Consider the following 15498-nt stretch of genomic DNA (forward strand, 5'->3'; position numbering starts at 1 on the left):
CTGCGGAAGTGTACTTGTTGCCATGGGAACAGCCTCAGAAGTATGTCGTTTGAAAAGGTCGTAAAACCATGAGATATAAACTCAAAGTGGACGTTTAGCCTGTTACCTCACATCCCCTTCAACACTATAGAAGGAAGTTTAGAGGAGGTTCTCAGTGTCGCCGAGGCCGCTTGGAAAGGTTTGACGTTATGAAACCGGCTGAGTTAACACAGCAGTGACTGTCTGCTGTGACATTTGACTGGCTTCATTTACTCTCTCTCCCGTTAGTTTATAAGAAATGACAGCAGCGCTCCCCTCGCCGCCTTTGATGAATCACGCTTTCACTCATCAGCAAACCTTACTAACCTCACATTTTGAGGCACTAATCGCTCAGCACATTTGATGTTTCAACTTTTAAGATAACAAAAAAAAAAAGGCCAAGTCTGGCTTCAAACCCTTCACCTTTTCACAGCATTTGTTTCTTTGCTTTCATACAAAAACGTAATCCGTCTATTGTTCCCGATCTGAATTTCTCCTCCCATGGGAATTCAGCTTGGAGTAGCTGAAGCCAATTTTGGTCTGCTTCTTTACACTTACAACAAGTATATCTCCAAAGACCTCAAATCCCTCCCTTGTATCTCTAAACCAAATGAAGTCATAAATCACTCTTCTATACATATCATGCTAATTAAGAGCAGGGCTCAGCTGCTCTCTTCCAGCGGAAGATGGAATAAAATGGGTCCATAATTATGTCAAAACAATGTGCTCTCAACCTCTGCCACAGCACACTTGGAACGGGTATGTGGCGATAAAGCCTGTGGACTGAGACTCAGGTCTTTGTCCATTTTGTCTGGAAGGAATTATAGATTTCTGCTACTGAACAAAGTAACAAAACTGACTTTATTTTCTTTTTTAACACAATGGGCTTAAATATAAAAGAATGAAAGTATAGATTTTAGTGGTCAGGTACTGTTTTTAACTCGGCGAGCTGTCGCATGATGCGCGCTGACCCACACTGTCTCGTCCCTGCCCTTTTTTTGTCTCCTGCTGATTGCAGCACGTGTGCACGTCAGGAGTCACCAGAGATTGAAGCTTTAAGCAAAGAATCCAGTTCAGATTGTGGGAGATGATTTATGATCTGCACGCCCAAACGCACAGGCAGACATTGTGTGAATCTTTTTTTATAGTGACAGGACGAAACTCTCCCTGTGTTTGAGATGCTTTCAGTTTTATCTCCTCTGCTCTTTCTTTTGCAAACAGTTCCCTTCACTGAAATGCTGGATGCGTTATGCGAAAGGCAGTTGCACCAGGCTTTGTCCTAAGTCTTTAAAGACCAGATGGCCGAGGCTAACACAAGTGTAACTCTGATAATATTGTACATATGTAAATCGGAAAGCATATGCTCAACCTTCAGCCCCCACAGAATGTACTAATCCTGACCACAGAGCAGAACTACTCAAACAAGACATTTTTTTTCCTGCAGAAACTGTTGTGTACTGCTATTTCTCTTTTCTCTATCATTTTGCAGCAAATGACAAAGTTTAATAGCATTTATGCATATACATTACACGTGTAAGACTATCACAGTCACCAGTCTGTAGTCATTTACAGTTCTTGAAGTGTTTGTAAATGTACCGCTTACTTAAATAACAAAGTTTAATATTAGTCCCAGTGTCACAGCTGGATCCATCGCCACCCTTTTATCTCCTCCTTAACAATACTCCCGTTTCCGATAACCAATTATACCTCTGATGGCCTCTCAAATAACTTTAATCACTGATTAGGATTCCTTGTTCACAAAGAAGCTACTTAAAAGTAATTGCTCAATAAAGAGAGGGGAAGTTGTCGTATTAAGCAGGTCTTCCTGCTGCTTCTCTCATTAGTGCTCACTTGGAGCTTTCAACTCCCCATTGTCACAAATGGAGCCAGCTTCATTCACAGCACAGAAGCCGTCCTCACTCTGCCTGGTTCACACTGCTTTAAAGCATGACAGCCGAAGGGCCTCACAACTGCAAGTGCTTAACAGCTCAGACCCGTGTTGTTTTAACATGTATTACAAATAGCAGAAATATTGGTTGCATGAGTGACGCAGATGGGCGTAAGTTTCCGTGGACCCCACCAGGGACTCGGGGTTCGATCCCAGAAGTTGGCACCTCTGGCTTGGCTGTATTATTCACTGAAAACAGCTCGCAGTGTTTCATGGTTGGAAGGGAATGAGGGTCCTAGCAGCAGCTAATAATGCTGATTGGTTTGAAACCAAGTGAAAAAGATGCAAAATGGATGCACAAAAATTTTTTTAAAAAAAGGCAGAAATTGACTATTTTTTCACAATTTTAGAATGAAATGGATTTTTTTTCAACCCAAATATGTTGGAAATAATAATAAAATAAAAATAATGTATACAATATGTATATTCTGTATGTTACTGTTTATGTTTCATGTTTCACTGTAACTGAGAGGAAAGAAGATCCTCTTTTGGTGAGGACAGTTTAGAAAACTCTACTGGTGAAGAAAGAGAAGTGGAAAAATGGGGAGAAAACACAGATTACATCTTATTAAAAGTATATGGTTGCAGATGGTATTTTTGAAACGAGAAGTTTTTCCAGTAAGTAGATTGTCTTTTTTTGGCAGATTTTCACCTATTTCGTAATATTTCAAGCAACCACCATATTTTGGAAAGTTCTCGTTATTTTTGTACCTGTTTAGTTTTTGAGGCCCTCCTTTTGTTTGCATCATGCACACGTACACGTGCAGGGACACTGGTGACAAAATGCACGCTTCCTGCCGCTGGCTTCACACTATTCTGTTGATCGACAGTCGGCTGCGGTGACACATAAAGAATCGTAGCAGTGAAGATGAAGCTAACAATGCAGGATTTAAAATAGTCAAAAAAAAACCTGCATCGCAAATATCCTATGAAGAAGGAAACACATTCGGCGTGTGACATCAGAGAAATGCACGGTGAAGCACTGAATCTAAAGAAAACAGGACAACTCCACAGGCCACCTTCAAGTTGCAACTTTAATTTATTCTTGTGGTGTGATAATTGTTCAGCCACAGCTATTTGAATTTACTTGCATCTCCAGTGTGAGTTACTGTGTTGAAAGGGTATGTTTTAACTACTCTTTGGCTTTGGCAGTGTGAGTCCCCACGACACAGGTTCAGCTGTTTAGCATGAAGCCAATAAAAGCCTGATTATGTGAATATACACTGTATCTAAATGGCACAGCTAAAGATCATCTGGTCACCACTCATGTATTTTAAAAGTCAGATGATTCCCTTCATAGACAAATAATAAATAAGCTCCAACGCTACATGCCATTTGATTGAACATTCTTCAATTAACTGTTCCTTCGCTGGCTGGGATTCAGCCACAAACGGCTTCAAGGTTGAGTGCAGACATTTAAGAGCGCAAATGGTTTTGCTTGGAAGGATTACAGAGAAAACAAACACTGCAAGTGATCACATCTTACATTACTACATTAACACATTTCAGTCCTAAATGACTGGCAGGATGACAGATACTAGAAAAATAAGGTCAAGCAGAAAGATCCTTTCAGCAAAGATGCTTAATGACCCCTGTTGCAGCTCCAGGTCTTGCTTTCCACTGCTCCACATACAGAACTCTAAGACCTTTTCAATAAAACATGCATCTCTGAAACATTTACAACTCTTGTGTTTCCTGAAATGAGAAATCCAAAACATCTTTGATGTTTGAGAGGAATGTACACGAAACTTAATGTTTTAATTCTCTGTAAGCCACAACTTACAAGTGACTTATATTCTGGCAAAAAGGATGTGTGCTGGAGCGAGAGGGGCGGGGGGACTGGGGCAGAGCCTTGTTGTCAAGCAGCATATTTTATTTTCTCTCCCAGAGGTTTAGAGGAGCTGTTACACTCTGGAGTTTTAGCGGAGGTCACAAGGTTATTATATAAACAATTCACATGGAGGCCCTCAAGCACCCAGAGGGAATGTTTAATGCAATGCTCACAATTTCTGAAATGTTGTAATGCTCAAGACGCAGACATGTGTCCAATTTTTACCATGCTGCATTATCTCTCTGTCTCTCTTTTTTTTTTTTCTTTCTTTCTTTCGGCTGTTTTGTCGAGACTGAAACTGAAAACCACGCTTAATTAATTTGGTCAGCTGCTTTGGATAAACTACATTGATGACATCAATTAGATTCTAATGAAAACAGATAAAAGCCATGGAAAGCAAATGGAATTTCTGAAAAAGGACTCATCAAAGTCTCAGCATTGGAACAAATTCCCATTACGTCTCATAAAAGCCTTTAATTTGCAAAGCTCATGTCTGGTTTGGTACTTAGAAGTACATGGTCAAATGATTCAGTCTTAAGTCCTGTGCCAAGAGAAGCCAAATCAGAATTTAATTTGGCACGTAACTCCTTATCCTGTCTGAAACATGTGGTTGGATGCAATCCTTGGATTAGTGTGGACTTTAGAACTACAAATTTGGCTTGTTTCCCCTCCTCTGGCAGAACAAACACCTAGTCTAAACCATTTGTACCACATTTACATTTCCAATTTCAGGGGGAAAAAACACGTGCTTACTCCAGATTAGTACCCCTTAGTTAACCAAATTGCTGCGGTTATGTGTGTCAATCCATTGATGACAAGGCTCCATTTCTTTGTCTCTTTCACTCTCTTTTGTAATAACTGCATAACCTCTTTCGAATGTCTGATTTGATTTTACAGTTCAAATTATTCAGACAAATTATGATGAATAATCCTAACTTCAGATGCTGGCTTTCAGATGGGGCGCTCTTCCTTTGCCACATTATCTCTTTCAGACAGCTTGATGACAAATATGAAAATCCTGATGTAACTCTTCAACTGCAGAGTTCCTTAAATGCCGTCTCATGAGATAACGATCTACCAGACCCCGATGAGGACCTGAAAGTCACTATTACTACTGCACACAAACATCTTGTGCTGCAGCAATAAAACAATAACAAACCCATATGAAACTACCCATGTAGTTCCAACATTACTTAATATTAGGGGCAAAAATGTTCATTCAGTATTACACTGTAATAAACCTAAATCACCACACATCACTGACATATTACCACTATTTAAGTTGATTAAGTTTAGTTAATTTCAGTCCAGCTGATGAAATCAGAGCAGCGTTAGCGTTCATTCGGAGTGGCCCACTGATGAATGAAAGTCTAACATTCACTCTCCTTTTAGCTTTGTTTTTGCTCTCTACCAACTCCTCAGCGAAATGTCTGATTCTTTAGCTGCGTAACGCTGCGCTACGTTCACCAGCCAGTCGCTGACTATGTCCGCCAACTGTTTGGTGCTGAGCATTTCACACACAGTGGGCTTCTAGAGCATTTTGGCTGAAAGCAGTTTCCCGCTGCAGACAAAAGTGATGAGACGGTAATGAGAGTGAACCAAAACAGAAAAGTTTGGGGCCATAAAACCAAAACAGTGAGCTGAAAGGTGCTAAAAATGCTGCGTAGAACCGAGAGCAAGTGCAGAGCTGAGTGATAATTCACATACCTACAACTGTAAAGAACTTTTTTGAACTTCACAATTCAGTGCATCTTTTATCTGTTGTAGCTTCCACAAATAAAAAAAGGTCATGTTTTGGCAATTAAGTGCTCAGCATATGATGTGTGTACACATTGTCCACACATCAGAATGCAGGAGCTCAGGCAGTCATTCATATATTTATAGGCAGTAACCTCAGCAACCTGACTGTGTAATCTACTTTTCACCATGACCGTGCAGAGCATCATGTGAACTGTTCACTGTCAGCGTGGCTTTGATGTAACTGAAGGAGTTTATATGATTCACTTTATCCACAGAATTGTACAAGTGTCTTTTTTAACCTTTTCACTGTTTTGTAAGTTTTTAATTTGATGCCTGGTTTTCTGCACCCGTCACACTAATGATTGAAAAAGTGAATAATATAATAAAAATGCTATATTGATTAAACTTTGTGTGTCAATTCAGTGTTGTCGTGTTTGTGACAGTTTGAGTGCAGGAAAAAAGAGGAAGTATTTAATAAGCCGTTTTTGTTTCTCTCTTTGTGTGTGTGTGTGTGTGTGTGTGTGTGTGTGTGTCCATCCCAGCGGACTACCCTCCCCCTCCACCACCTGCGGAAGACTCAACCGGCTTCCCACCATCATCTGGTTCCTACCCTCCTCCCCCAGCAGTGAACTCGTACGATTATCAGGTGAGAGAAAGTGTTGCATTAAATGTTCTTGGTTGTCAGTAACTCTCTAAGAGTCCGCACAGAAAGCAAATACAGCCCCGAGCTCTGCACTGAGTTCATGTTCCAAGTCCAGCAAAACTGTCTGTCCATTTGAGTAGCGGCCAACTGCGGGAGACGTCCAGCTCCAGATGCTGCCTGGAGCCAACCACCCATAACTCAAGAACTCACACACAAACATACTTTCTTCACTTCTGAGAGCTCTAACACAGGAGGGATAGAAGGCTGACACCTATTGGTGGAGCCTGGTCACTTTTCTCTGCCTTGCCGGTCATAATACCCACAGGCATTTGTCCCTCTTGGGATATCTGGCCGCTGCGCTCTGACTGACACTCTCAGCACTTGACCTCTGTTGCGAAATCCTTTAAGTGCTTCTCATTCCTTTGTTCAATGTAAGCAGGGAAAAAAAACTCTCTCCTCAAGCCCCTCACTTGATCTGACCAGTTTGCTATCCTAACTGAATGCCTCCTTTGTAAGTTTGGAGACATAATTTAAATAAGTTGTGCTATGTGTGTAAATGTGCCACTCTTCCCACACAAACTGCTTACATAGACAGTGTAAGTCTGCATCCTGGGCATTAGCAGTATGCGTCCGTTCATGTGGTGTTATGACCTTAAAGTAAACTACGGGCCCTCTCATACTTATACAGTTATTTTAAAAGGTTCAGAGCGATGACGGACACAGTTCTCAATGCCATGGTTTTGTTTAAGCATGGGGGTGTGAGGCTAGACCAATCAACACAGCTGCTTTCCGGTAACACATTTAGAACTGGCTGAGCAAAGAGAAAGGGATGCAAGAGCAGTTAGAAGATAAATAAGACATCGATGAATTTTCTGGAAATCATTAGAGTCTCAAATGACCACACAGATTCTTCCATTGTTCTCAAAGTGAAGTCACACATCATTTTTTGTCATTGTGGCCAGCATGTTTATCTATCTCTTTACACGTCACATTTTATAGTCAGTGTATCCACCTGTGCGGGGTCATTCATCTATGTGTAAGGTGAAGCTCTAATCATACATCTTTTCTTATCTGTAGTTGGAGACACCAACATTTTAGATGTTGTTCTAGACTACGCAAGTTGCATAAAATTGTGCTGTTATTAATTTGGAAGGACTGACTGAAAAACATGGAATTTAACATGAATCAGTCACATCTGGCCTGTGATCCGTATGAAGAGATCCATCTGGTAGTTGCGCTTTAGCCACTACTCACATTTCATATTTCACCTGGCAGCTCAAAGTTATCAGATATTCTTAAAGGGAAATAAAAAGGACATCTGTGCATGTTTTAATGCACGACTATTGACTACTCTCCAATGAATAAAAACGCCTTTTATAATAATTTCCTTGCTTACTTGGAAGTAATCAGAGTCTAAAAAAGAGTCAACAACAAGTAAAAAAAAAAAAAAAAAAAAAGAAAAGCACATGACAAAAGCACTTTTAATTTGAAGGGCAAGTTCCAGTGCCTCCATGCACATCCTGTATTGTGCTTGACATAAGGTAGGCGACATTTTTGACAGTTTTCCAGTTTTCCATTTTCAGAAAACATTGCATCACTTAGCACACAGTTTACCATCACTGTCCAGTGAAAATCAGGCATCTTCAAATGAGCTGTTTTTGATTTTTTTAGCCACCAAAAGCTTCTTTTATGTATTAACTAAATCGTCCTACTTCTCTAAAGGCAGGTTCACAGTTTGTATTACAACAGTAGTCAGGTGGCCATATGTTCACTGAAACAGGGTTTGCTCGCTGGAATTACTCCTGCTGTTCATGCTGGCTGGTAAAAGATCCCTATGCGCTTTCAGTGTAAGTGATCAGGGCACAAAATCTACAGTCGCTGCGCCCTGATAAAAAGACTGTAACTAACCGTAACATTTATCTAACTCGGACTTCTAAAGCCTCCTATTAGCTTCAGCTGGAATTTGGAATGAAACAAAACAAGGACTGTGGATTTTATACCCAGTCACTTACATTTGATGCAAATGAGGCCAGCGAGCAAAAACGGTTTCTATGTACACATGGCCAAAAAAATGTTAACATATCCTCTAAGCTAGATAAACCCATCGGACTATGAAACTCAGGCTGTTTTTCTATGATGCATTTTGAGTGGACATGATAGCAGAGATAATCAGGCGGTCACCATGTTAGTTTTTTCTCCATTCCCAGCAGTCTTTTCCTTCTGAACGGTATGGACTGCAGAAGTAAACCATATTTGAGCCCTGAAATTACATAAGAAATTAAATGCTTCATTAGATTCACTGTTTTCATCTCTAGCTTATCTTCTTCTGTCACACTGGCCATGCAACTTAACAACTTGATACACCACTGCTATCTCAATCATGTGTCCCGTAGCCGGAGCAGCTCTCTAATTGTAGGCGCCACTCAGAAAAAAGGATGGATATCAGTCAAAATGTCTTTATATCTTGTTCTCTGCGCCTCAGTGGGGAAATTATGCACACTGAATGAATAAATTGGTGATTACGTGGTATTTCCTCAGAGTTAAGAGAAATATCCTCTCGTCTTTATCGCCGCGATTGAGAGAGATGTCTGAATTATGACGTGTTAACGCCAAAACCTTTAGCAGGAGGGAGAAAGACAAAAGCAGCTACTTCACATCATGGCTCTTGTCCACATTACGGAGCCCTGCACGGCAAATTCCAACCCATCACGAAGACTGCGATGTTTCCTTTCATCCTCCTCGTTATCACCGTTAAACAAGTTTGCCTGTTTTTCTTTTGTTGATCTGAGACAAGCCATTAGTGTTTTGCTTTGTTTACCCCCGCTCGTGATTGCCTTAGATGTTTTTAAGCAGCAGCTCTGCTCCAAATGGAGGCAAGCCCTGCCTGTAATAGATTGTGACAGGTAATCCAAACACATAACATTAGAATAAAAAGCAGTCACTGATCCAGCCAACTCAAAAAGCCCCCGCAGGCAATTGCAAGAAGTCTTCTTGCAGTTGCAGCATAGTTCAGAAGACTAAAAATATATCTGTCATTCCGTGGAGAAATTCCCGGGAATTTTGTAGAAAACTGAGTGTCACTAATGGTCAAATCATTTCAACTACTTTCCAGATTTTTTGTGCAACAGTTTTGTTTTCTTCTTCTTAGATATTTTGTGTCTTATATGTATTCTTTTTTTTTAATATGTTGAAGTTTCTCTGAGGTGAAACTGAAAAAATGTGGATGAATAAATCAGCGAGGTCTCAGACTGCTGGAGTGATCCTGTTACGGATGCTTCCAAGCTTCCTCTGAAACTAAACTAGTCAAATAAAATTCTTCTTCATCTTTTATAGAGCACACATCTGGATAAAAAAAAATCTGACTTTAATTTTCAAAAATTGACCCTTTTGTTTGAAATTCTGCTGAATGAGATTGTGATGAATAATGCACGAAGAATGAAGTACTGTAAATCCAAGTGCACTGAAAAGCAGGAGGTGAATAGTGCACTGCCTTACGAAAGCTGTCTGTCAGACAATACATTGCTTCTTATTTCTCACCGCATTTTTCTCAAAGAAAAGTCTCTGCTATTGATGTGTGGCTTTCAAAAGGATTGTCTGAGGTCAAGGTGAATCATGAACTCGTAGACTGTAATCCAAAGTGTAAAAAAAAAAAAAAAAAAAAAGCAAGAGAGAATATCTCTGAGCAGCACAGTCAAAATCGCTCGCCATTGATGATTATCTGTGTTTAACTTGTGAGTGCAACCGGATAACGGTAACTGAAGTGTCATCACGGGCTGTTCGCACGTATGTGATGTTTGCTTACAGATGAAAGGACCAGAGAAGACCCTGGAGGAGAGACGCTCCAGTCTGGATGCTGAGATCGACTCCCTCACCAGCATCCTGGCAGACCTGGAGAGCAGCTCGCCCTACAAGCCACGGAGCACACAAGTACGATAGCAGCTTCACTCTTCACTCAGCATACAAATATACACTGACAGACGGTGGTGGAAAGACCCTAAACCACCTACATTATATCGCTATGTCTGTGTGTAATATTTCAAGTGGCTAAAACCAGTTCCACCAAGAAGAGCTACAGCAGTACATTTAAACAGTATAAATGAATTTAGATTATTTTCACAGCTTTACAACTGAAGCCATTCTCTCTATTCTTCTCTCGCTTCAAAGCCACCAGACTCCATTGAAAAAAAAAAAAAAAATGCAATTTTTTTACCTTCGGTTTACCGTGGGTCTACCTCACAGTACACAGGAGTTTGCTATGTTGCTACAGTCTCCACGTTAGTACGAATCCAAACTACCATTTAAAGCACCATTTAAAGCACCAAAGTCGCGCAATAACACAAGGAAACAAACGAATCAAGGCAGCAGCTAAAATAAGTTTTTCTGCTGCCTTTGTCCACAGCACTACGCTCCTTAGTGTCCTGCCTGCTTCACCAAACTGATTGCCATGTTTTGTAGCTAATACAGTAACTCTGGATAAGTACCTCATACAACCCCACTTAAGGGTCATAGGGACAGTATGCATTGGTTACCGTCACTTCATTTCCCTGATACTTTTGCTTTTAAAGACTAACTTCTGACAAAGCTTGTTTACATTGTTGTGCTGATGATTTTTAGTAAGTAAAGTAAAATAAAGGGCCTGTGCTCTTCCTCTCTCACTGCTAAAATTCAAAACAGCTTACAAAGTTGGTACACTTTGCTTTTAAACAAGTGCCGCTGTTGGGTAGAAACACCATAAAACATAGAGAAAGGTTGGATTGTTTTAGAGGTAAACTGTAGCAAACGAGGTTTGTGCAGGAAACAGACCCGTATGCTGCATCTTTTAATGTTTTGCTGTAATGACAAAGTGAGTCTTGACCTATATCATTAGTTGATATTAAACGATATTAAGAGCAACTTCAAAAAGTCAAAGCCTTGGGCAGTTCACTAAATTGTTTGACACACAATAAATGTAGGACAGGCGGATAAAAAAACCTAACCAATTGTGTTTTGAGTAGGAAGGCTCAGAGGGGCTTTTTACACCATGCAGATCATATCTCTAGTGAGATATTCGAGCAATAAAGTAATACCTGAAAGGCTGGTCTCTGTGAGGGCGGCAGACGCACCTGCTCTGGCATTGCCAGTGTCCCATATTTAAAAAGTAAGTAAAAAATAAAATCCTTTTCATTCTGTGTTATTTACTGTGTAGTTACCATGTCTATATGTTGCCGTCTTTATTTATTTATTAAAGGATGCATATGCAAGACTGCAAACAGGGTTAAGATGATAAATTATTGACATATTATTGCCCTCATACAAGTACCAATGCATTTACATCCGCTGGCCCATTATGTCAGTGCCTGTCAGATAGTGTGTTTTATGTGGAGGAAAAAAGGCTAAACATTATCTGAACTGCCTTTTTAGCACTTTTATTGCACATCTTTGAATATACGCCTTGACTCAGGCTAGTAGAAAGAAGAAGAAAAAAGCTACGCTTGCGGAAAAGCAGACTTGAAACATGGTAGTTTGGGGTAAGTGTGCAATGTGACAAAGACAGACAAAAGACCGTTGGTTGCAAGTGCTTACGTCCTTTGGTTTGGTGACTCCGGGGTCACTGGTTTGAGGGAGTGAAATGGGTGTACGACACACAAAGTGGAAATTATTGCACCACATGGGAAACATAGCGGATACAGAGTAAAATGCAGTGAACCATGTGGTTCTGAAAGGATACCCATTACAGGCAAGTAAGAAAAATATGACTCGATGATTTCTAGTATGCTTATTGTTGTGGTGAGTCAGTGTGTTCAGGGGTGCGGATTTTAAACGTGACACTGTAATAACATAACATTATGCGCTGAGAAAATGTGATGAAATGGCCTTTTGACCAATCAAAAGACATTTAAGAGTTTTTGGAACAATATAGACATTTTATGAGCCACAGTCTGCACAGACCAGGCTTCCTATTGCCAAGAAACTTGATAATGCTCAGGATTAATCAGAGGCCCTCCAAAGGTCACACCATTCACTGTTTTTACTTCTGCTGCTTTGTTTTGACTCACAGTTGAATGCACTCACTGGTTGTGTCACTAATTTGTCTAAAACTTTTTGGCTCATCAGGTTTGTCTTTTACACCTGTGTTTAGGAATAGTTTGAAATACAGTATTTGGAAATATTTTTATTAGCTTTTTGAGAGCTGGAGGAGATGCCAGTCTAACATCTGTATGCTAAATATGGAATCGGGGAAACAGCCGGCCTAGCTCTGTCCAAACCTAACCTGCCCCCTGTACTAAAGTCCACCCACTGGCACCTCTACAGATCACAAATTAACATCTTGTTTTTGTAATCTGTACAGAAAGTATAAAAACTACAATTCACTGTTTTACAGCACATAAAACAACATGAACTTGGCACATAAAACATAAATCTATAATTAGAGCAGGAGCAGTAACTTTTTGGAGTCTCCACTGGCTGCCTGTCAATCGCTGCTGGTCAAGAAATCTGGCACATGACCTCCCATAAAACCCACTGTTTTTACACTGTGGTTTTGCAAAGATTGAACAATCAGACAAAAATCCAATGTAAATACAAACCCTATGCTAAGCTAAGCTAGCTGGCTACCGGCTGTAGCTTCATATTTACTGTACAGACACGAGGGTGATGCTAAGAAAACAAATAAACATTTTCCAAAATGTCAAACTACTCCTTTAACGGTAGAGAAAACACAAAATGCTAATTTCTTTCACTCTCAAGTGTTGTGTGTGGTTGTACAGCATACATTATACAGTGTATCTTCTACTACTGCTAGCTGTGAGTGTTACAAGGTCATGCATTTTTACAATATTAAGAAGTGTTTGCATTCAGACCAAATGAAGAAAGAGAATATAGAGCATAGTGTGAAAGCATCTGGTTTACACACACACACACACACACACACACACACACACACACACACACACACACACACACACAAACAGACACACACCAATATAAACAAGTATTTTCAGTGAACATACACAGAAGCTCATACTGTATATTCATGGCATATAAGGACAAACTTTTTTAGGAAACGCTGCTGCTGAAGTGGCCGGCATGCTTTCCTAAATAAAATATAGTATAAGTGCACACCTTTGTTGGGTAAAAACGTGCAGTATATATTAGAGCAGGAGTCTGAAAGCTTTTGTCAACATGACTTGAAAAATTGATGTGCACCTGTACAGCTCTGTGAGAGCCCAGGTTGTGCAGTCATACTAAGTAATGTATGGCTGTCGTGGTGCTTTTACCTGTCAGGGTCAAAGTCGCTGCTCGTTTATTTTTATCACAACCTGCTGCAAGCTCTCTGTGTTATGAGTGAGAAGCCACACCACCTGTGTCTCAGCAGAGTACACATACATGCTATGACATATATTAATCATGAAATGTTATGTATCAGACATTTTGTTGACTTAACCCTGTTTTTACATCTCTGTGCCACCATGATGCCCTTTTACTGTGGCTCTGTCTTCTCGCTGGGAGCTTCTTGCACATGGAAAAGATTTTCCTTCCATTTGATTGTTTATTTTTCAGTATTGCGAACATATGCGTGCACACACACACACGAACACACACTCTGTTACTCTCTCCTCAGCTGATGCTGATTCTAGCTGATTAACTCAGGTTGACCTTTTCCCCTACCCAGCTGCTACTGTCAGTCTGTGCTCGGCTTCTTTCAATTCATTATTCTACAATATAACGCTGGTCCGTGTTGTGGGCCAGGTTTCATGCTCCAGCATTGGCACAACCGCTGCACAGCAATCTTCCGCTTGTATAAGCAAAGAGTAACCAGAGGTTTTGATTTACAACTTTCTGCGTGCAAGCAATTACAGAGCCAGCTCTCCAAAATCAATAGGCCACCCTGCGCTCTCCCTTTCAAGCTTCTGGGAGAGGAATCCCCCTTCCGATGTTAAATTTGGAATCAGCAAAGGGACTGTATGTGTGCGCACCTCCCAGATGAAATTGAAATGGACGTTGCTGCTCATTCATAAAAATCTAAGTAGCCTTCCTGCAAACATTCAGCCGGCACTGATGCTTCACAGACATCAAAACAATTTTGTTTGCTTTAGTTGGTATTCTCTGTGGCATAACAGTGGGTAATGAAATGTGATCATTATATAATTCCCATTTGTTCTCTCTCTGCTTCCATCTTAGATGCCATTTGTTATTTGACACAGTTAACTAAGTTTTTGTAACAGTTTGTTTGCTTTATACTGCGACAGCAAAAATTAAGCCAGACCTGATAATAATGTTTTGCTCTTCAGCCTGTTCGAGGTGTCCGGTATCTCCTGTCAGACCACAGCTGAACGAGAAATGTTTGAATACTGTTGAATTTATATTTTCAGTTCTTTTGTTTATATGGTCATTTAGTTATTTGTTGCTTGAATGCTAATGCACATTTACTAACGTGTTACTTGACAGTTTATTTTAAGTCATTTAAATATTACATTCATTACATGAAGGGCGGTAACTGCAACACCGCGGCCATGTGATGCTACCACGACGCCATCACTGCAATATGTTGATATGATGGTAGTACAACTAATATATGGTCCCTTTTTATGTGGCCAAATCAGACTAAAGCCTAATTATTATTATAGATGTAATTTTGCTTAAAGCATATTGTTTAATGATTGAAGGATACTAATTATTAATTTGAGACTCTTTTATTACTTGTCTACGTTCATTTACTCGCTGTGTGTGTTGCTGGCTAAACTGGGAGGATGTAACAACAAAATGTACCCTATTAGCTCTATTACCTGTGATTTTTACCAAATAGTTCTTTGCTGTTTGTGGTTTAAAACTGTCTAGACCGGCTTTAGCCAATCAAATGCTACATGCCAGCTCACATTGGTTGTAGATGATTTGTAAAGTGAACAGATTTTTTTCTATTTCTACTACGGGCTTACAATCGTTGCAATGGAAGATAAAATGACGGCTGCCATGATAACGTTCCACAGTTGTAGATTCCTGTCTCAGAGTATTATAAACCAATGCGCAGTGTTTAGGCTTCTGTTAAGCCTTCAAAACTCATGGATCTATTCAATCCAACTAACTAACTAATCTATCCAACTTGACCTTCTGGACTGTAATTGATGTTTCATCGGTCCCAAAGCAACTTGTTTTGTTTTAAGGCAGTGTCTGAATACCATCCTAGACTTGATTGTAGATTTATTAATGTCTTTTGTCCTCAAATTCTAAGTCTTGCACGGTGATCAGAGGAAACACAAGAGAGCGTGTTCATGCCTAATCCTTTGAGTGTGCTGCACTGCAATCTGAGCCCAACCAGCCCCACTAATATGTAGCGTAGGC

The 15498-nt window shown here is 40.1% G+C and overlaps 1 protein-coding gene across 3 annotated transcripts in view; it reads left to right on the forward strand.

Annotated features, from left to right (window-relative positions):
- The window catches only part of lpp (LIM domain containing preferred translocation partner in lipoma), a 130948-nt gene that overhangs the window by 54376 nt on the left and 61074 nt on the right, over positions 1–15498 (forward strand). For all 3 annotated transcript variants that reach the window (XM_070832375.1, XM_070832377.1, XM_070832376.1), the window contains 2 exons: positions 6080–6183; positions 9985–10107. In XM_070832375.1, the coding sequence (XP_070688476.1) occupies positions 6080–6183; positions 9985–10107 (227 nt within the window). The remainder of the gene's footprint in view (positions 1–6079; positions 6184–9984; positions 10108–15498) is intronic.

This window comes from Pempheris klunzingeri, chromosome 6 (genome assembly GCF_042242105.1).
Source record: "Pempheris klunzingeri isolate RE-2024b chromosome 6, fPemKlu1.hap1, whole genome shotgun sequence".
Taxonomy (NCBI): Eukaryota; Metazoa; Chordata; class Actinopteri; order Acropomatiformes; family Pempheridae; genus Pempheris; species Pempheris klunzingeri.